We start from the raw sequence: 22,176 nt of genomic DNA, 5'->3' as shown, positions 1-22,176 counted from the left end.
CATATTGCTACATACATGACAATAAATTAATATTTCTATATTTCTACATAATAAAAACTTGCATAAAACTGAGATAAACCGTGAAAGCAGTACAGAGGATGACATGACCCTTCAGAGAGAGAGACGGACCAAAAGGAAGGCAGTCGAGTCATGGCGGGGCGAGCGAGAGAGCAAGCTGTGCGGGCTGTGGTGCTGGCTTACGAGGAGCTCAAGAAAGAATGGGGGAAGAAAAACAGGAACCTGCAGACTTGTGGGAAGTACCTGGCTGACATAAAGGTAAATATTGAGGTTTGGAAGGGAAGAAATACTGAAAAGTGTGTGCGTGTTCCAAACTTCCAGTTTTTCTCGCCCCTCCAACTGCTTACTCTGTATAAGGGCCTTATCCGTCCCTGTATGGAGTACTCTTCGCATGTTTGGGGGGGTTCCAGTCACACAGCTTTGCTTGATAGGGTGGAATCGAAAGCTCTTCGTCTCATCAACTCCCCTCCTCTGACTAACTGTCTTCAGTCTCTTTCTCACCGCCGAAATGTTGCAATCTTTCTATATTTTATCGCTATTTTCATGGTAACTGTTCTACTGATCTTGCTAACTGCATGCCTCCCCTCCTCCTGCGGCAACGCTGCACAAGGCTTTCTTCTTCCTCTCATCCCTATTCTGTCCAACTCTCTAATGCAAGAGTTAACCAGTACGCTCAATCATTCATCCCTTTCACTGATAAACTCTGGAACTCCCTCCCTGCATCTGTATTTCCAAATTCTTACAACTTGTCTTCTTTTAAGAGGGAGGTATCGAGGCATTTGCTCCCCTAATTCTGGCTGACGGTTTTGGCACTTTTTGTACTCTTTGGAGAGCCAGCGCTCGTGGGCTTTTTTCTAACTTTCTTTTTTTTTTGCCCTTGGCTGGCCCTCTTCCCTACGTAAAAAAAAAAAAAAAAAAAAGATTTATTTAGGGTGCGTGTGTTTGTTGCGAGAGAATAAGGCAGCCGGGATAACCCTCTCATGGAGTTAAGCACAAGTAAGGTTAACTTTGTGTTTGTATCTAGCTTTGTCTAGTTTATTTGTCCTTAGCCAGACCCTTTCGCCCTTTCCTGTTTGTATCCCGTCGCTTTTCTTGGTTTTAAGTCTTGTTTCGTTCACTTTAATCCAAGACCTCATCTATATTTTATTCTAAATTCAAATTTTTTGGCCAAACCTACATAGATAATCCTCATCCTAGCCTACAGCATGTAATTGTGTCTTGTGTCTACGTTCTAATCCACATTCTATACCACATACTAAACCTACCCTATCCAATCTTTATTCAATCCTAAGTGCTAACTGCTCTTCTGATTTTGCATTCATGTCTCCCCCCCTCCTGTGGCCTCGCTGCAGTAGACCATCTTCTTTCTTTCGCCCTTATTCTGCCCACCTCTCTAATGCAAGAATTAACCATTACTCTCACTCATTCAAACCCTTCCTCAGGTAAACTCTGGAACCTTCTACCTTAGGTGTGGGCAGACTATGGCTCACGGATTGCATGTGTCCCACCAAAGGAATTTATGTGGCCCAATAAGTGTTAGTAAATTTGAAGGAGAAAGTTAAACAATGACAAATGATATATATTTATCAAAATCAAGGGTATTATTGCAGTTTCAACCAATACACCACACGTAACTATACACATTCTCACAGTCAACATCACACTTCTACGAGCATTTCTAACCCCATTTTACCCTATCGGAAATTAGTAATAACTTCAGCACAAGCCTTCAAATGTGCGGTGTTTGGCGGGTTCTTCTCTAGAATCACTGCACCACACCGATCTGTATAATACGTACAGCACAGTGCAGTATATGTAATGTGTTTACCATCAGTGAGAGTTTTGGTGAGTGCTCGGCCTTAGTGTGTCGTACACAAGCCTTCAAATGTGGTGTGTTCGGTGAGTTTTCTATAAGTTCAGCAAGCTGCGGCGAGCCACGGAGCTCCATCACACTCGGAAATGAGCAGTACACTGACTTGCATGTGTTTCTAGCTGGGGTTTGTGGGTAACTGGTGAATAGGATTCTTATTGTGTCTATAGTTCTTTTGTCCAATGACGTGCCACCACCTCTTAACAGCATGAGCTGCGCCAATGGGAATTTGCTATATGTATTCATAGGTGGGGCACAGCTGGGCAGACAGGTGCACAGACATCTGTGTGTGCAGTTCAGTCATGGCACCAGTGACACTAGTTGTAAAGGTTGCGAATTTGATAACTGGGAAATCATCGCTCCTGCGATGTAAGTCAGTGTATAATCGAGAAGAGGACCAGCCAGGACCTTTATCCTTTCGTTAAGGTATTGTGAGGAGGGGTATTGGTAGAGGTAGGTTATATTGTGTGAAGCTATGAGAGAACCGGTGTGGGGGGAGGGAAGCTGCCCCAAAGCAAGGGTACGGTAGGTTAGGTTAGTGTTGTAGGGGGGATCCGGGGCAGGCTGTGCCCCCCCTCCCCCCCGGTTAGGTTAGGTTACGTTACGTTAGGTTTTTGTCCTTAGATTTTTTGGATCGCCATATCTCGCCTCTTTTGGTTCCCTCCCAAAACCCCCGATTCCCCACAGTCCCCCAAACTTGTTGGGGGGGGAGAGGGGAGAGGTTATTATGTTAGGTTAGGATAATTTCAGTGAAAAGTACTCATGAATGGGACCGATCGCGATTTGCTATGTAGGTGCCTTCAACCGCCAGATAAGTTAATTATTTCACAGCAAGTTGGTCAACTGGAACGTACTTTTCTGCACGTTTTGTAAATATTAAATGGTTTAATAAAATAGTTATAATCTTTCTAAGAATGTACTCGTGGCATATAAGCTAAAAAAGTGGAAATGTTTATATATCTATCGAGCGCTCTTCTTTACCATCTCCATTTCTGGGACAAAAAATAGAAAAGATCATTAATAGGTAAAGCGTAGTTTTAATGCCTTTTTCTTTCCATAAAAATTAATATGAATTATATTCATACAGAAAATCACAACAATTAATAGTCTTAAGAAATTAACAGTATAGAGGATATTGTCTAACATGCACCGAGATTGTTTTATCGAAACGTAAACAAATCTAGCGTGTTAAGAGCCATCGCCACACTCGCTACACAACGACTTCACTATGGATAATACTATGGATATTAGTGAGGATGAACTTAGAAAATGGACAGTGCCAACTCTGAGAAACTTTCTGAGATCAAAAGGCATACCAAGTTCGCTTGTTGTGATTCAGTTAGGAAAATTCGGTTTCGGTAATGTTGGCCAGGTTATTTCGGCACAGACTCCGAAAATTGTTTTTTTTATAAATGCTACTCAGTGATATTTGCTCTACGCTTTTTGAGTGGAGCATTATCCTATGCAGAAACTCTGACAATTTTGTGATAAGGTATATATGTACTATTAGACTTGCAAAAAATATTTTTATGGGACACTGGTACATCCATACTTTGCACCATTAGGAACATATATTTGCATATTTTTATGTCATATTCAATCAGACACAAATAACCAAACGTTTATATTATGAGGTATGTAGGCATGAATATCTGTATATATATTTTTTTAATAGGGCTTCCACAAGAGCGACAGTTCTGCATGATAGGCAGGACCAACTTGTGAATTAAACCAGCTGGCGAACAATGAAAACTACACAGATAGCGATTGGTGCCATTTTGTGATTGTCACCTTTTTTTTTTTTCTAAAAAAAAAAAGTGTATTTTTTCCTTAGATTTTTTCGGACACCACCCAAATTGCCTCATTTTTGCTTTCCCCACCCAAAAATCCCGCTTTCTCAGGAGGTCCCCAAGCTTGTTAGACTTAGGGAAAAAGAAATTTAAGATAAGGTGTATTGGCTCAAACTGCAAATTTACCAAATCAAGATATTGTGAGCATTTTTTTTTTTTCTTCCTGCAGGTGTGTGTTTGCATGGGAGGGTGCCTTTTTCTTTAAAGCCTTTTCATTTGTCTTTTAAATATTAGTTTATGGTTAATATGCTATGTGGCCCTATATGATTGTGAACTTTTTTTAATGTTGTCCCTACATTGAAATGCTTGCCAACTCCTACCCTACCTACATCTTTCCATGACCTGAATTTATTTAAGAGGGAGGTTTCAAGACATTTATCCCATTCTTTTGGTTAACCGTCTTGGACCTGTTCGGGGAATGGCATCTAAGTGGGCCTTTTTTGTTTAGTTGCTTTTGTTGCTCTTGAGCAGATTTCCCCTAATGGTATCACTAATATGTATACAGAACTTTCCTTTTAATCTGAAAAACCAATAAACTCTGCAATAATCAATAATGACCTTGCTTCTCCTGACCTAGAATTGATTCCTGGAAGTGTTGCACCTGGGCCGCACAGTGAAATCAATAGGAACAGAAGGTGAACTAAGACAAAAACTTTTCTTGTTTTCTTGTGTAAAGAAAAAAATTCTGTTGTAGCTTATCTTCTGTTTCTTTTGTTAATTTTGACTTTGGTTTGTCGCTCATCGTGTGGCCCAGGTGTGGGCCTTCTGGGAGTTAATTCTAGGTCAGTAGAAGCAAGATCATTATTGATTACTGCAGAATTATTGATTTTTCAGGTTAAAAAGAAAGTTCAGTTTACATATGAGTAATAGCTTGACCCTCAAATTATCAAAATTCTGCATCATCCATGTGGAATGTGATGCCTTTGTTTCCCGGATGAGACAATTGATTATCCACAATTTTTCTTTTACTCTTTTTTATATATTTATAAAGTGTCATTATTCTAATATATGTATCTTGATTCTTTTAAGAGTGCTCCTGCTTTATTTCTGTTTATTGTATTTGAGAAACCTGATATTTTAGGGCCATTTTTATTTCTAGTATATATCAACAACTTGGATAGTGGAATTAATAGTGATATCAGTAAATTTGCGGATGACACCAAGATAGGTAGATTAATTAGATCCGATTTGGATGCCAAGAATTTGCAGGCTGACTTGGATAGGTTGAAAGAATGAACAGATAGATGGCTAATGCAGTTCAATATTAACAAGTGCAGGGTGCTGAGCGTGGGTAGAGATAATCCAAACAATAGGTACACAATAGATAATGTGGCACTAGGAAGTTCCAAGTATGAGAAAGATTTAAGAGTCATAGTTAGCTCTGATCTCGGTATAAGGAAGCAATGTATCGAGGCCAGAAATAAGGCGAATAGAGTATTAGGTTTCATCTTTAGAAGTGTTAAAAGCAGGAGTCCTGAAGTAATACTAAAATTATACTTGGTGCTAGTCAGGCCACATCTTGACTATGTGGTACAATTCTGGTCCCCACATTACAGGAAGGACATAGCTCAATTGGAGTCAGTGCAAAGGAGGATGACTAAAAGGATACAGGGAATGAAGGATATTCCTATGAAGAGAGACTGAAAAACTTAGTCTGCATTCCTTAGAGACGTAGGTTAAGAGGAGACTTGATAGAAGTATTTAAGTGGTATAAGGGTTTTAACAAAGGGGACATGAATGTAGTTCTTAGGATCAGTAGTGGAGACAGAACCAGAAATAATGGGTTTAAACTTGAAAAATTCAGGTTTAGGAAGGAAATGGGAAGGAACTGGTTTTCAAACAGAGTGGTTGATGAGTGGAACAGTCTCAGTGGGCGTGTAGTCAGGGCTGAGTCAATAGGGAGCTTTAAAAGAAGGTTAGATAAATTCATGGATGGGGAAGATAGATGGAATTAGGTAGATTAAGCACACTGGGACTGCCTCGTATAGGCCTGGTGGCCTCTTGCAGCTTCCCTCTTTTCTTATGTTCTTATGATATGAAAAATCTGTAACTATTACAACATTTTATAACTGGCTTATGGTTGTAGTGTTTGAACTGCCATGTTTTAGTGAAGAGAATGTCAGTGCTGAACACAACATGATATTTGAATGCTGAATTGGATGGTGTTTGTTCAAGGATCCCAAGGACAAAGAAGAAAAAGAAGAGGCAGCTGGAACCAGAATAAGTAGTTAGAGGATAATGTATGTGATATTGTTGCATGTAGGTAAATGGCAATTGGTAATATACAAATGCATTACACATTTAAAATGTTTTTCAGAAAACTATTAATGCTGGAAAATTTAATATTCATGGCTGTACTACTGGTTATATCTATAGGCTTTGATGATTTGGCCAATCTGGGGAGCTGGAAGATAGGATTTAGCAAATACAGTAGTATATTAGTCAGTTTGATACTGAGTCCAGAAATATTATTGCAGCAGCCCAGCATTGTCCCTAAGTGAATGTGTTGCATTTTTAGAAGCTATGAGTTGTCTAACACCTGTCCTGTCATTTCCAGGTGGAACTGACCAAGCTGCAGTTTCTGCCATCTGTGGGCAATAAAGTATCCAAGGAGGAGTTGCTTGTGGCTAGTAAGTCAATTATTCTTATTTGTACAATATATAAGACTGCTGAGTTGGACACTGCCATAAATTTTATGTATATTTGTTTCTGGTGAAGATGATTTTAGTTTGTCAAGTTCATATTTGATTGTCTGGTTCAAAACTGTAAATGTTTGCACATTTGAATAACATTAATCTTTGGAAGTCAACAAATCATGAGTGATTAAAAATATCTATGAATTATATCAGTTGATGTATTATGTTGTTAAAGTATGTATTATGTTAATGGGAGTGTATATTTCATTGTAGGTATGAGGTTTATATATATATATATATATATATATATATATATATATATATATATATATGTATATGTATATGTATTTCAACCATTTTTGCAGGAAACACACTCGAAATTGGTGCCCTATGGAGCATAGCCAACAAGGACATCCCTTCCTTTGAGCGATATGTTGCCATGCTCAAGATATACTACATGGACTACAGGTAAGGGGTGGATGTACCAACATTTCATGGTTGTTGAGTTTCATGTTAGATCCTTAATTACCATTATAACTTTTCTGCATTGTTACGTTCAGTTTTACATTTTTACTTTTGTCGCATATGGGTCACACATTCCTACTATTTGCAGCATATATAGTTGAATGATATGCTATGTATTATATATGCATTTCCATGTATAATTCACAAATCAGAATATACATGTTCTTTATATGGATAAATTGCAATACTATATAGTCACAATGGCTTGCATGTGAGAGAGGGGGAGAGTCACACTGTCTTGCATGGGAGAGAGGAGGAGAGAAGAGCTAGTGAGGGCTCCATCACATTGTGAAAAAATACTGACGAGTGAGAAGTGTCTTGCTATTGTGAGGGATGTGATGGTGGTGCACTGCCTCATCACATCAGATGTGAGAACAAAACACTCAGGATTTTTAGATGTGATTGCACTGCACAGCTGCTTTGTGCTGATGGGAGTATGAAACAAACACACTCATAGTTGTAGTGTAGCAGATATGATCGTGCTGCACTGCCTCAACATGCCAGTGTGAGGACAAAACACACACGCAGCTATGATTTTAGATGTGATGGTGCTGCACCCCTGGATTTTACTGATGGGTTAATAAAATATACACACTTACAGTTTTAGATGTGATGGTGCCTATACTGCTGCACCATGTCAGATATGATGACAAAATACAAACACTTGCTCATATTTAGATATGATGGCATTGCACTGTGTTAAGTTCACCGGTTAAATGGATAAGATTGGCATCGGGGAGCCGGTGAACAATAACAATAAAAAAAAAAAACTGCAGGTTTAACTGGTGAGGATATGCAAAGGGGGCACTTGAGAAGCTATTTAATAACAATAACAAAACACATGAAACTGACATACACATATATATATATATATATATATATATATATATATATATATATATATATATATATATATATATATATATAACACACCAATAAATATAACAATAGAAAACCCAACTTAACAATACCTAACAATAATACTAATCCTTTATGGAGGCAATGTGGAAAAAACGGGACGAGGAGAAGTGATACTTATGAGGTGTCGCAGTGGTGAAGTGCTGGGTGAGGTGGATCCCATGGTAGTCCAAGAGGCGGTGTGTTCACTGGTTGAGGCCTTGACCTCGACTGACTTCCAGAAATCAGAGAGCTCGCTTAACACTTCCGCTTGAGTCGAATGGGGCCACGTGAATCCAACTTCGGGACAGTAGCGGGGCTTCATGAGACGGTGACGTGGAGGGTTCATGAGACAGTGACATGGAGGGGAAGTGGAGAGGTGGCTAACGAGGTAGCAAACGGAGGAGGTGAGGGTAGTGGAGTATGTTACGGGCGGGCCGTAACAACTGCCACACTGTCAAATTGTGCTGGATGTGATGACAAAACACACACACTCATATAGGCCTAGGCTATGCTTTCTGAATTGAATAAGTGTTTCCCAGTGTTTTCAATACCCCAACTTTTGTGATATTCAGGTTAGCATTATGCCTTTGGAATAAGCTAGAAAAGAAATTAGGAAATTTGAGAGTATCCAGATGTAGGTAGATGGATACAAGTATGTAATTTAGCATGTAGACAATTATGTATGTAATGGAAATGGCTAACTTATTAATTTTATTGTGTCCCTTCAGAGAGCAGCTAACAGAATCACCCTACATGTATGAGTTGTTGGGGTTGGACTTGCTGTGCCTGCTGGCCCAGAACAAGGTTGGGGAGTTCCACACCACCTTGGAGCACCTGCCAGCACCTGCCATCACTGACAATGTGTACATCAGACACCCAGTGGCCATGGAGCAGTACTTGATGGAGGGAGCGTACAATAAGGTGTGTGAGGGAAAGGAAGAATAGCTTATGGAAAAATAACTGTCATAAGAGTGTCCAGTAGTTTTATGTATTAGTGACTATTGTTCAACTCTTCTACTGTAGACTTTTCATTGAGGTAATTCCCTTTCCTCCAGATCTATTTGGCCAAGGGAGAGGTGCCAGCTGAAGGTTACAAGTTCTTCATTGAGGAGCTGCTCTCCACCATCCGGGAGGACATTGCTGACTGTGTGGAGAATGCCTACGATCGCATCCGCCCTGAGGACATTGGCAAAATGCTGTATCTTTCTAACACCAAGGAGATCCTTAAATACTGTGAGACACGCAGCTGGCAGGTGAGTGTTTGCAATCCCATAGGTATTCACTATGAACAGAAGAGATTTTAGGGTTTCTTCTCTTGTTAAAAATTATTATTTGTAGATGAAGTCTTCATGTTTTATCTGTGCTTTAATGTTTAAGAAAGTGATGTTTGGTTAATTTTGTGTGTGGTATGTTATACTGTTTATGATCAAACAATGCTTATTTCAATGCTTTATTTTTTTTATCTCTCTATCGACACTGCTCGTTTGAGTGAAAGATTTTATAATTCAGAACATAAAGAGTTATTCCCTGTTTTGCCTTAGCCTGTCATATTCATGTAAGAAGACAGAGAGAGAAAATGTTGGGTATTACTAATATATTTCATTGTAATAGGAGAGTGATTATTTTTCTTTTAAGTGATGCAGAGCCTTCAGCAAGAACACTGCTAATATCTCTCCTTTCTCTATTTGTGGTCAGGTTGGTCCAGACGGCTACCTCCACTTCAAGAAGGAGGTGCGTAAGAGTGAAGACGGGATCCCCTCTCGTGAGCTGGCCCATCAGATGATCAACTATGCACGAGAGATGGAACAAATTGTGTAGGGCTTAGGCAACAAACATGCAGCACACACACACACACACACACACACACACACACACACACACACACACACACACACACACACACACACACACACACACACACACACACACACACATACATGCAAGGACATGCCTATATATTGATAATAATGCATACACAATTGTACACACACACATACTACTAGGTAAATGACACCTACACTGTCAAGCACATACTTTATATATAGTATGTATTTATATATAGACATGAAATTACATGTAACAACAGCTCTGTGGACTCAGGATGAAAAGTAATTGCATTGATGTGTTTCTGTGTCCCCCCTTCATAATCAGTGTCAGTGAAGTGGGGTGCTACCTTGCACTCGAGTTCTGCCTTCACTTCCTAGAATATTGTATTCTTCTAATATCTAGTTGAGATTTATCTTTAAGAAATACATTGAGCAGTACCACTAACATTTAACAACACTTGAAGAAAGGTTTGTGGTGCAGAATTGCTGTTTTTCATCTGTTGTGTTGGAGTTTTTGTGTTTCTAGTTACACCTTTGCCAACCTCCAGTTTGTAATAAATCCAGAAAATTTTTGCATCAACATAATTATCCTTTATCATGTATTACTATTGTTGAATGAGAGAGATGATTGACAACAGCATATTAGGAAATAGAGGTGAGATGATGAAATTCTAAAGGTATTGATGAGAAAGATTTCATGAAAAGTTTTGTTGCAGATTAATATATTAATAGAACTGCATCAGAACATGTAGGAAGTTATAGAAGAGATGACTGGTATGGACTGGGAGCAGTTTGAAGTTTAGTATAATTTTGTAGAAAATGATGTAAGATACTGAGAATGGTTTAAAGGTTTGTTCAAAGCTTACTATCACGTGATTAGTTCATAGAATAATTTTCATTATCTCCATAAATATCAGGGAGCTTAAGGTAATTATTTGTATGGATAAATAGATATCAATTATGATTTATCTATGGAATAGAAATGACCGATATTGGAAAAAAAAAAATGCTGGAAACGCTTAGGATACACACTACAAAAAAAAAAAAAAAAAAAAAATATATATATATATATATATATATATATATATATATATATATATATATATATATATATATCTTAAACCAAATCATTTTTCCGGGGACGGATTATGTAGACATTTTAATAAAGACTACTTTTAGTGACAAAACGGAAAAAGGAATAAATAAACAAGTAACCTAGTAAAAGAATAAGAGAAAACATACAAAAAATTCTGTTGAAAATTGCGCCTCTTGATCAGCTGGTGTTACGTGAGTTACGTAATGACAACATGACTTTATTGAGCAGTGAGCCTACTACTAGCCTAGTGTTAGTAGTTTTGGTTGGAACTTGGAAGTGGGTGAGGGATGCGGGATCATTACTTACCTATTGGGTATGTTGAGGTCTAGAATCTTAATGATATAGAAACCTTTGTTAGGAAACATTACAAGTAGCAGGGACAAAGCACCATGGTATTTTTGAGTGTGGCTAGAACGAGAACTTGAAAATAGCCATGCCTGTGATGTGGAAAGTGTTATTTCGGGATTCCTGCTCGGTAATGAGTAACCAGGAAGCACCACACTTCACAAGTGCACCACTTCACCTAAGAACTGTTCCGACTTCCGAGATGAAAGATCGGTAAGTAGGACCTATCTAACTTAACTATCTCATTTATTCTTAATAAACTTTACCTGGCCTAACTTCACCTAACCTAACCTTATCTCATGTAACTGCTGACATATCCTCCCCACCAGTGGCGGGATTCAGCTAGTTCGCACCGGTTCGTAAGAAACCTAGATTGTTCTTGTAATCTAATTCATCCCGATAACCGGTTGTTAGCTTAAATCAGGGGTTCTGTTCTAATTTTCTTTCTTAGACTCATTATTTGTAACTTATTTTGGTAGACCCCTTATAGATTTGCTAATGGCTTTTGATAGTAAAAAAAAAAAAAAAAAAAATGAAACTAGCAGTCCTCTGTAATAATATTTGGTCTTTATTGATTTTTACTAATAAGCTACTTAGCAACATCCGTAGTGGTACTATTTCTTTATAGTGAGAAAACCCTGGCGGCAGTTAACACACGTCACGAATTCTCTGGCCCTTGAGTTGACATATTCCTACATTGCAGCTGATTCTTTCAGACCTGCAAGGGACTGACTGGCAACTGATTTTTTTTTTTTTTTTTATAGTCGGCCTCGGTCAGTTTTCCCTTTTTACATTAAAAAAAAAAAAAAAAATGTAGCTCTAGGAAAGCCGCTTCATGAAGTTGGGACTTGGGAGCTGTCTCTATAAGGAAATACAAAATGCATTGCTAATGACATGTCGCGCAAAATTATAAGAAACTAAACTAATATACAAACTATCAAAGTTCAAAGAGGCGAACATCAAAGAATAGTGGTTTTTTTTTTTTTTTTTTTTTTTTTACATTACAAGGGCACTGGCCAAGGGCAAACAAAGTGTTGGAAAAAAAAAATCCCGCTGGTTGCCAGGCCCTGTTAAGAGGAAAGTAGAAAGAGAAAAAACAAAAAAATCTAAAAGGAGGGTCCAGTTAACGTAAGAGGTGTCTTGACACTCCTCTTTTGAAAGAGTTTAAGTCATAGGCAGGTGGAAATACAGACACAGGTAGAGAGTTCCAGAGTTTACCAGTGTAGGGAATGAAGGAGTGAAGATACTGGTTAACTCTTGCATTAGGAAGATGGACAGAATAGGGATGAGAAGAAGTAGAGAGTCTTGTGCAGCGAGGCCGCAGGAGGGGAAGGCATGCAGTTAGCAAGTTCAGAAGAGCAGACAGCATGAAAACAGCGGTAGAAGACAGATAAAGATGCAACATTGCGGCGGTGACTTAAAGAATCAAGACAGTCAGTTAGAGGAGAAGAGTTGATAAGACGAAAAGCTTTAGATTCCACCTTGTTTAGTAAAGCTGTGTGTGTGGATCCCCAGACATGAGAGCCATACTCCATACACGGGCGGATAAGGCCCTTGTACAGAGCAAGCAGCTGGGAGGAGAGAAAAATGGACGAAGACGCCATAGGACACCTAACTTCTTGGAAGCTGATTTAGCAAGAGTAGAGATGTGAAATTTCCAGTTTAGATTTTTAGTGAAGGATAGACCGAGTGTGTTTAATGTAGAGGAGAGGGAAGTTGAGTGTTATTGAAGAAGAGAGGATAGTTGTCTGGAAGGTTATGTCGAGTAGATAGTTGTAGAAATTGAGTTTTGAGGCATTGAACAAAACCAGGTTTTCTCTGCCCCAATCAGAAACAAGTGAAAGATCAGAAGTTAGGCGTCCTATAGCATCTCGCCTTGAGTCATTTAATTGTTGTTGGGTTGGGCGTCTGTTGAACGCTGTTGAATAATGCAGGGTGGTATCATCAGCATAGGAGTGGATAGGGCATTGAGTCAGATTTAGGAGATCATTGATGAATAATAGAAAGAGAGTGGGTGATAGGACAGAACCCTGTGGAACACCACTGTTGATAGTTTTAGGGAAGAACAGTGACCGTCTACTACAGCAGCAATAGAACGATCGGAAAGGAAACTGGAGATGAAGGTACAGAGAGAAGGATAGAATCCGTAGGAGGGTAGTTTAGAAATTAAAGATTTGTGCCAGACTCTATCGAAGGCTTTCGATATGTCAAGGCCGACAGCAAAGGTTTCACCGAAGTCCCTAAAGAGGATGACCAAGATTCAGTTAGGAAAGTAAGAAGATCACCAGTAGATCTGCCTTTACGGAAACCATACTGGCAATCAGAGAGAAGGTTGTGAGCTGATAGATGCCTCATTATCTTCCTATTAAGGATAGACTCAAAGGCTTTAGAAAGGCAGGAAATCAAAGCTATAGGGCGGTAGTTAGAAGGATTGGAGTGGTCACCTTTTTAGGGACAGGTTGAATGTGAGCAAACTTCCAGCAAGAAGGATAAATAGAAGTAGAGACACAGATGAAAGAGTTTGACCAGGCAGTGAGCGAGTTCGGAAGCACAGTTTTGAGAACAACAGGAGGGACTCCATCCGGACCGTAAGCCTTCCGAGAATCAAGGCCAGAGAGGGCCAGGAAAACGTCTTTATAAAGAATTTTAATTTTAGGGATGAAGTAGTCAGAGGGTGGAGGAGTAGGAGGAATATGCCCAGAATCATCCAAAGTTGAGTTGGTAGCAAAGGTTTGAGCGAAGAGTTCAGCTTTAGAAAAGAAGAGACAGCTGTAGAGCCATCTGGATGAAGTAAAGGAGGGAAAGACGAAGAAGTAAAGTTGTTAGAGATATTATTGGCTAGATGCCAGAAATCTCGAGAGGAGTTAGAATTGGAAAGACTTTGACATTTTCTATTGATGAAAGAGTTTTTAGTAAGTTGGAGAATAGATTTGGCATGATTACGGGCAGAAATATATAGGGCATGAGTTTCAGCAGTTGGATGGCTACGGAACCGTTTGTGAGCCGCCTCTCTATCATTGACAGCACGAGAACAAGCAGAGTTAAACCAAGGCTTTTTAGCTTTAGGGTTAGAGAAAGTATGAGGAATGTATAGCTCCATGCCAGAGATAATCACCTCTGTTATGCGCTCGGCACAAAGAGAAGGATCTCTGACATGAAAACAATAATCATCCCAAGGAAATCAGAATAGTACTGCCTTAGTTCCTCCCACTTAGCAGAGTTAAAATGCCAGAAGCACCTCCGCTTAGGCGGGTCCTGAGGCTGCACTGGAGTGATAGAACTGGTAACGGAAATTAGATTGTGGTCGGAGGAGCCCAACGGAGAGGAAAGTTTAACAGAGTAAGCAGAAGGGTTGGAGGTTAGGAAAAGATCAAGAATGTTGGGCGTGTCTCCAAGGCGGTCAGGAATACGGGTAGGGAACTTCACTAGCTGCTCTAGGTCATGAAGGATAGCAAAGTTGAAGGTTTGTTCACCAGGTTGGTCAGTGAAAGAAGATGAAAGCCAAAGCTGGTGGTGAACATTGAAATCCCCTAAAATGGAGATCTCAGCAAAAGGAAAGTGAGATAAGATGTGCTCCACCTTGGAAATCAAATAGTCAAAGAATTTTACATAGTCAGAGGAATTAGGTGAGAGGTATACAGCACAGATGAATTTAGTTAGAGAGTGACATTGAAGTCTTAGCCAGATGGTAGAAAATTCTGAAGATTCAAGATTGTGGGCACGAGAGCAAGTGTAAGATGGGAACTAAAATATCAGCAGTAAAGTTAATGCTGGTATGTCAAGTTTGCTGCATGCTGGTGTAATGAACGCTGGCACAAATGATCATGTCCTAGTTATCAATGTTGGGTTAGGTTAGTTTAGGTTAGAATATGTGATGTGGCCTTCAGGTTATTGCATTACAAATATGACAACATGAAGCTCGGGTTTAGGTTAACATTGCTAAAAAAAAAAGAAAAAAAAGAATGATATATAAATAAATAAATGAATAAATAATATATATATATATATATATATATATATATATATATATATATATATATATATATATATATATATATATACAAGTAATGATTTTATGTAGTCATTTTTTTATTTATTTATTTATTCGTTTATTTATTTACTTAATTAATCAATTAATTAGTTTATGTGTGTGTGTGTGTTCACTGTTTGATTTGCTGCTGCAGTCTCTGACGAGACAGCCAGACGTTACCCTACGGAACGAGCTCAGAGCTCATTATTTCCGATCTTCGGATAGGCCTGAGACCAGGCACACACCACACACCGGGACAACAAGGTCACAACTCCTCAATTTACATCCCGTACCTACTCACTGCTAGGTGAACAGGGGCTACACGTGAAAGGAGACACATCCAATTATCTCCACCCGGCCGGGGAATCGAACCCCGGTCATCTGGCTTGTGAAGCCAACGCTCTAACCACTGAGCTACCGGACGCGTGTTTGCGAGAGGAGGGCGATACTGTTGCCCATATGATAGAACAGGACGCCAGATAGCGATGGCGTGACGTCATGTGAGAGAGAGAGAGAGAGAGAGAGAGAGAGAGAGAGAGAGAGAGAGAGAGTACATACGTGCGTTTTGATAATGTATTAACAGAAAAAAAAAAAAAACCATTTATTTTCCGTGTAGCAATCGCATATCCGGAAGTTGTATTCTGTGTGTGTGTATACTGATAATATCAGTAATAATAATAATAATAATAATAATAATAATAATAATAATAATAATAATAATGATCTTAAAAAACGGTTTATTAATGTGGCAGTATACATGTACACTTAGAACATACAGTGGGTAATGGGGATACTTAACATTAAACTCAGGGAAACTAGTGAGAATATAATATTTGTTAATGGCTACCACTATATATAGATAGAGGGGAGCGCAGCGAGGTGGACTAAAGTTCCCGTCTTTTCACCCCTCTATTCTTCTTTCCGTTGACATTTCTCCTTCTCCATCTTTTCTTTTTCTAAGGTGTTATCGGTCCGTGCGGGACGAGTGTGTGTCTTGTGTGGAGTTACCTTGTGTGGCGTGGCACACAAGATAACTGGATTCCTCACGAAGGTGAGGAATGCAGGGAGGAGCGTGTTGTAGGCGTGGGTGACGTAGCAAGGGATTTTCGGTGTGTGTGTGTGTGTGTGTGTAATTCACCTCCTCGGTCGTCTGCTGGTCACCCAGCCAGTCTTCCCCATTACGGAGCGAGCTCAGAGCTCATAAACCGATCTTCGGGTAGGACTGAGACCACAACACACTCCACACACTGGGAAAGCGAGGCCACAACCCCTCGAGTTACATCCCGTACCTATTTACTGCTAGGTGAACAGGGGCCACACATTAAGAGGCTTGCCCATTTGCCTCGTAAGCGGGACTCGAACCCGGGCTTCTCGAATGTGAGTCGAGCGTGCTAACCACTACACTACGCGGTGTGTGTGTGTGTGTGTGTGTGTGTGTGTGTGTGTGTTGGGCAAGAATTTTCATTGTCATTTAGATAAACCGAATACTCCAAACAGCAGTCATTTGTTACCAGAGCCACTATACTGAAAACCTAATACATGGACTAATTACTTCAAACCGCAGTTAGTTGTTCACAAAATACTGAAAAGCTAGTAAGGAGTTAATTCAGTAAACTCATCATATATCAAAATTTAGTTACCATCTACCAACATTACCATTGACAACCGAGTAGATGAGTTATGTAACAGCATTTGAAACCTTATGCTAATTACTAAACACTGAAAAATAAAGTAATAATGCATGAGAATTGAAATAAACAAGTTAGGTTTTGAGTATAAGTGTGTGTGTGTGTGTGTGTGTGTGTGTGGTCAGATCGTCTAATTAAAACACGCCGGAAATAGTTAGACATAGTTACACATGCATGTGCCTGCTTGCTTGCTTAATGAGCGGCCCGAGAACTGCATCCACCTGCCATGCAAATATAGACAAACCTGAATATTTAGTGTTAGTGATGAACATTATATGCAGGACAACAAGCCTGAGGGAGGAAATACATGAGTTGAGAACTGAATATTTTTTGTCAATTAAGAGTGGAAATGAAAAAAAAAAAAAAGACAATCTATTTGCTGCTTATGTTTGCTTGTAGTAGTTACATATATACGACGCACCTCTATTACTTCTCACTTCAGTTTTAAGTATTGTAGATAAGCGTGATGCTGTAGTAATTGAAGTGCTAGGTGTGATTGTGATACCTAGTTATATATGATAATGCTGGCTGCGGTCTGAGGGTATAGGAGAGGTTACCAAATGCCAAATCAAAATTCTTTTTCAGGAGGCTCTACATGTCTAACCCTGATAGACGATGGAAATCGGAAAATAAAGAAAATTACAATGTTATGCATGTTAAGTAAATATAATTGGAATAATGAGGAAAAGAAAATATCTTATCTCTCTTGATGTGCATGTGTGTCTTCGTGTATCTACTTACCGGCGACCATTTTTTTTTATATCGTCTCGTGCCTCCATGCACAGACCTTGACCTTGCCAATAAACGAAAGAGAACAGGGAAGTGTGCCCTCCTCCTCCTCTTTCTCATTTCACATCAGCCTCTATGATTCTGCTAAATTGGGAATAAGATATCCTACAGCCTTGGTCGCTTTTTTCATCTTCTGTTTATACTTGCTGCTTCTGTTTCTGCATTTTTTTTCCCATTCCTCTTCATCAAATGGTCGTCTATTGCCATTCCATTTCATTCCACCGAAAGGGTGTCTCCATCTATGTCTCTTGTCTGGTTTATCTTTCTTATCATCTTTAGTTTGCTAATGCTATCATTTTTGAAATCTTGAAATGTAATGTAGTATGTACCTAGCTTTGACAGAAAGACCGAACCGTGAAATACGAGGTTTTATTATATTTTTCAAAGGTTAATGTGATAAAATCTTGACATATAAATCTTTGGCACATTTGTAGAATGATATTCCGCCAGGATTGAGTATAGAAGAATTAACAATATATTAATTTTTAATAATTTATTATCTCATGTGTTACAAGGAGACTTGCTAAAAGCTACAAAATGACCGAAAAAAGGGCCACTTAGAGTAATTGCCACTTCCCGTGAAAGTTGAGGAGAGAAAAGCAGGTTGTTTACTCGTAATCATTGTAACTTTCTAGGATACAATAGTCAAAGTTATTAACTTGAAGATGTCTCTGAGCGCCCTTGTAGCGTGAAGTGGCGGTTTTTATTACCCCACGGCCTGCTTGGTACTCCCGAACGTTACTGTCGTCCTAACCCCTTCTGGCATTCCGCCGTCTGTTTCGGAAAGGGATGAAACTCGGGTACCTCTCCTCCGTGATGGGCTTCCCCCGGGGTCGATCAGTGACAGGATTACCGGTCCCCAGGCCTTTGGCGCGGCGGTAAAGCACGTGACCTTGTCGTGGACCAAATGAGCGGTCACAGTCCATCTCTTCGGCAATATCCAATTTGTTCCTTAGCCCTGCATCTCCCTTCACTGGAGTGGAGTCAGCCTGCGAAGGGCGTGTACCCAGCGCTGCGGCCTGGAAGTAATAAAATAATATATTGAGTGTTTTTTTTTTTTCTTAACTATAACCACAATTAAACATCAATATTTATTTTTTAAATACGTAACATGTGAGTGTCAGGTAATCTCCATTCACCGACGGTTTCGTCGAATCGTAAGTTATCGACATTCTTGAAAAAAAAAAAAAAAGTGTGGGCGCAATAAAACTCGTCAGAATATATTAGCCGCACTTGAGGAGTCTTCCCGTATCTTTTATTGATTGCCACTTGGCTGTTGTGGTGCGTGCCATTACGGATCTGTATGGCGGCTTACAGTTGTACACGCCATGGTAAAACAACAAATTAAATGGAAATATCCAATAGCAATCAAACCAGCCTACGTCTTAGTATACAAATTTGCGTTTGAAGTAGTTATGCTTATGCCACTAAAAAACTTCATATCGTACAAACTAACTAACAAAATACACAAGCTTAACGGTGACGGCATCTGCTACTTACACTTCTCTACAATATATCTATACTGATCTTCAAGGAAACTTTGAACGAGAGAGAACTCTGACTACAAATTGGATAAACAAACATTACCAATAGTAAAAATGTAAAAGGGAAACGCAGATTATGATTGGAACGTGCTTGAAATTTTTTCGTGAAGTAATGAAAGCCGGTTGAACATGGAGAGAGGAACAGGGGCAAACTTACGAGAAGCAGCAGCGCTAGGAGGGATGCAAGTGACAGCTTCATGGCGCGGTGATATGAGCCTTCCCGTGTCTTCCTGTGCCTTATATATACACTTCCTTCCCCTTACCACTAGTGTCTATATTCTACCCAGTAACTTTCTCCAGTGTAGGATACACAAAATTAATGTGGCAACGCTAACTGACTGACGCTCAATTAATGATATTAAAATGTTCTTGTTAGACGTGCGGTAAATGACTTGATATTCTTGCCAAATCCTTATAAGTTAGTAAAGTTCCAGGTTACTTTATATTTACGTGTGTAGTACGTGTGGTTGAAGTACTACAGTCAAGTCATGCATGTGTAAAGCGGTGAGGGAAAGAATAAAACTAATGACTTAGGAATGTCTGTTTACGGTTGCCATCGGTTAACAAAGCTTCACTACTCATTTAAAGGGAAAGTGACTGTGACGTAGGATGTTAATTAAAAAAGTACCTAATGCATAATTAAAAACGTTTACTGAAACTTACTACTCTATAGATTTTACCTTTACCTTTCATCTATACTGCAGTGGTGAGCAATTCACAACATTTCAAATTCAATCAACAGATCAGGATGTTTGCCCTGTACAAAGTTCTCCAAACTGCAGCATCGCCTTCAGTATTTGGGTGAAACGCGGGTGCACGTGGTGGCGCAGGAATGCATCTTTACGTGATGTGTTGTACCATCAGATTGTGAGATGTCTTGGTCTGTGTTAATCCCTGGTGCTTTGGTACACAACAGCTGCTGTCGTGGCATATGGGTCATTGTAACCATTTATCGTGTATTTGTTGACGTGAAAGTGGAAGGTGTATGCATTTGTCTCCCTGATAAAGTAAATCGTTGTTGGTGTTTCCTACGTAGGTGTTTCAGTGTTGTGTTGCGTTGTGTTGTGTCTTTATCTGTCTGTGTTTAATGTTGCGTTGTAAAGCGCTGCTGATTGTTACAATATCTTCTGTTCTTCTATACATGTGTGTTGTGTTGTTAAGTTGGATTAGATTATTGCGATGGGATTATGAATATAATCTGAGCTTATTAATTTGAAGACACCATGAACATAAATTTATAAAAAATCCCTCAAAAATCGCCATCTATGGAATGAAGGGATCAGTGGTAAAACTAAGGAACTGAAATTATATAAACCGCACCAAACCGAACCTGACCCAATCCTCCGGAAAACGCCAATGTTAATGTAACTACGTTATTACCTGAATGTAGTGGTTGTTACCACTACTACCATTACTACTACTGCTACTACTACTACTACTACTACTACTACTACTACTACTACTACTACTACTACTACTACTACTTGTTTCCTATTTGACTTGTTGCAAAATAACATACGAATACCTATCTATATATTCACTATGGGTAGACTCGATATGGTCTTCTCCGAAACTGGGAGCGTCTTCCTGTCTTGTTTATCTTTAGTCTTACAGAATGTGACCTTTTTTTTCATTCCCGTCCTCTCTCTCTCTCTCTCTCTCTCTCTCTCTCTCTCTCTCTCTCTCTCTCTCTCTATCTCTCTCTCTCTCTCTCTCTCTCTCTCTCTCTCTCTCTCTCTCTCTCTCTCTCTCTCTCTCTCTCTCTCTCTCTCTCTCTCTCTCTCTCTCTCTCTCTCTCTCTCTCTCTCTCTCTCAAGTTACCCATAATCACAAATATCAAACGACATCTTTCCACATACACAACCTCTCACAATAACACTCATACACTGACACTAAATTTCATGCATAGATCCAATCATATCCACCCACACTCACACCATTTCCACACGCCGACACCAACACCAGCCTCACACACGTGTTCAGCATATCAAGTCAGCGATTTCAGTAAAGAAAATGTTGTTTACCGGCCTTTTATTCTCCTGACAGAGATGATTTCACAGTTATTAGTTCCTGTTTGTTTTGCGTAGAAGTCGAGGTATTGTCTTGCAAGATACTACTGCTCAGATGCCTCGTTTTGTCTATAGACTTAAGGAAGTGTATGTGGGTGGGGGAGTAAGGCAATCGGTAATGTATTATCTATGAACACTGTGTCATGCAGGTCCGGGTTGTGAAGCTTCTCTGTCGCAAATGGAAAATTAAAGAAAAAATGGCACTTTTTTTTTATATAAAATCATACAACAGGTAACTCTTTACTCCACATTAAAGTAAAAAGAAAATAAGAAAAATTCGAGGATTATGCAAGAATAGTGTTTATAATTGAGGTTTTCATATTCACCGTAACAATTATAACTTCCTTTCTGTACATTTATTAGAATTAAAAGAATTGATTTAAGAGGTCTTAACTAGGTAAACTTTAACCAAAAAAAAAAAAAAAAAATGATACACTGTTCTTCTCCCTAAAAATGTGCTAGCAGGGATGTTGTCCTATATCTCAACCTCCCAAACAACAACAACAACAACAACAACAACAACAACAACAACAACAACACCGACAACAAAACTATACTACTACTGCAGTCGAACCTTGAGAGACGAAAGTTGAGATAGAGGTGCAGAGAGATTTATATAAATTTAGAAATAAATGATGTATACCAGCTATCGAAACCTCTTGATATGAATGAAGCAACAACAAAGGTTTTATTGGAAGCTCTTGAGAGTGAGACAGTAAACTTAGTAAGGAAAGCTGGAAGATCGCCATTGCATCATCTGAGAGACTATCGCCAGCAGATAGGTCAGCGTTTCTCAACCTTTTTGCCATTGCGTAACCATTAAAATAGATAATATGTCTCAAGGAAACCTTGCGCGAAAACAAAATTATATACCATATCTTTCTCATTTTATTTTCATCGTAGTTCACGTGATATAAATATCATAGTATATATTTTTTAACAATAGGTTAGATATGATGATGTCTATATTACAAACAATAACCAAGAATA

At 39.1% G+C, this 22,176-nt stretch overlaps 2 protein-coding genes across 2 annotated transcripts; one reads left to right on the top strand and one right to left on the bottom strand.

The window, feature by feature from the left end:
• Window positions 1-118: 118 nt before the first annotated feature.
• LOC123513137 (26S proteasome non-ATPase regulatory subunit 8-like) lies at window positions 119-10,197 on the top strand. Its single transcript, XM_045270042.1, has 6 exons — window positions 119-276; window positions 6,296-6,368; window positions 6,740-6,842; window positions 8,528-8,720; window positions 8,855-9,052; window positions 9,495-10,197. Exons 1-6 carry the CDS (start codon window positions 151-153, stop codon window positions 9,615-9,617), a joined length of 816 nt encoding a protein of 271 aa, XP_045125977.1. The 5' UTR covers window positions 119-150; the 3' UTR covers window positions 9,618-10,197.
• A 7,854-nt stretch (window positions 10,198-18,051) lies between these two features.
• Window positions 18,052-19,363, bottom strand: LOC123513138. The gene is made up of 2 exons (XM_045270043.1): window positions 19,275-19,363; window positions 18,052-18,592 (listed from the first exon to the last, which is right to left on the bottom strand). Exons 1-2 carry the CDS (start codon window positions 19,314-19,316, stop codon window positions 18,323-18,325), a joined length of 312 nt encoding a protein of 103 aa, XP_045125978.1. The 5' UTR covers window positions 19,317-19,363; the 3' UTR covers window positions 18,052-18,322.
• Window positions 19,364-22,176: the final 2,813 nt, after the last annotated feature.

The sequence above is a fragment of the Portunus trituberculatus genome, chromosome 35 (assembly GCF_017591435.1).
Source record: "Portunus trituberculatus isolate SZX2019 chromosome 35, ASM1759143v1, whole genome shotgun sequence".
Classification (NCBI taxonomy): domain Eukaryota; kingdom Metazoa; phylum Arthropoda; class Malacostraca; order Decapoda; family Portunidae; genus Portunus; species Portunus trituberculatus.
The sequence above is the reverse complement of the archived record's forward strand: the minus strand, read 5'-3'. Positions and strand labels throughout refer to the sequence as shown.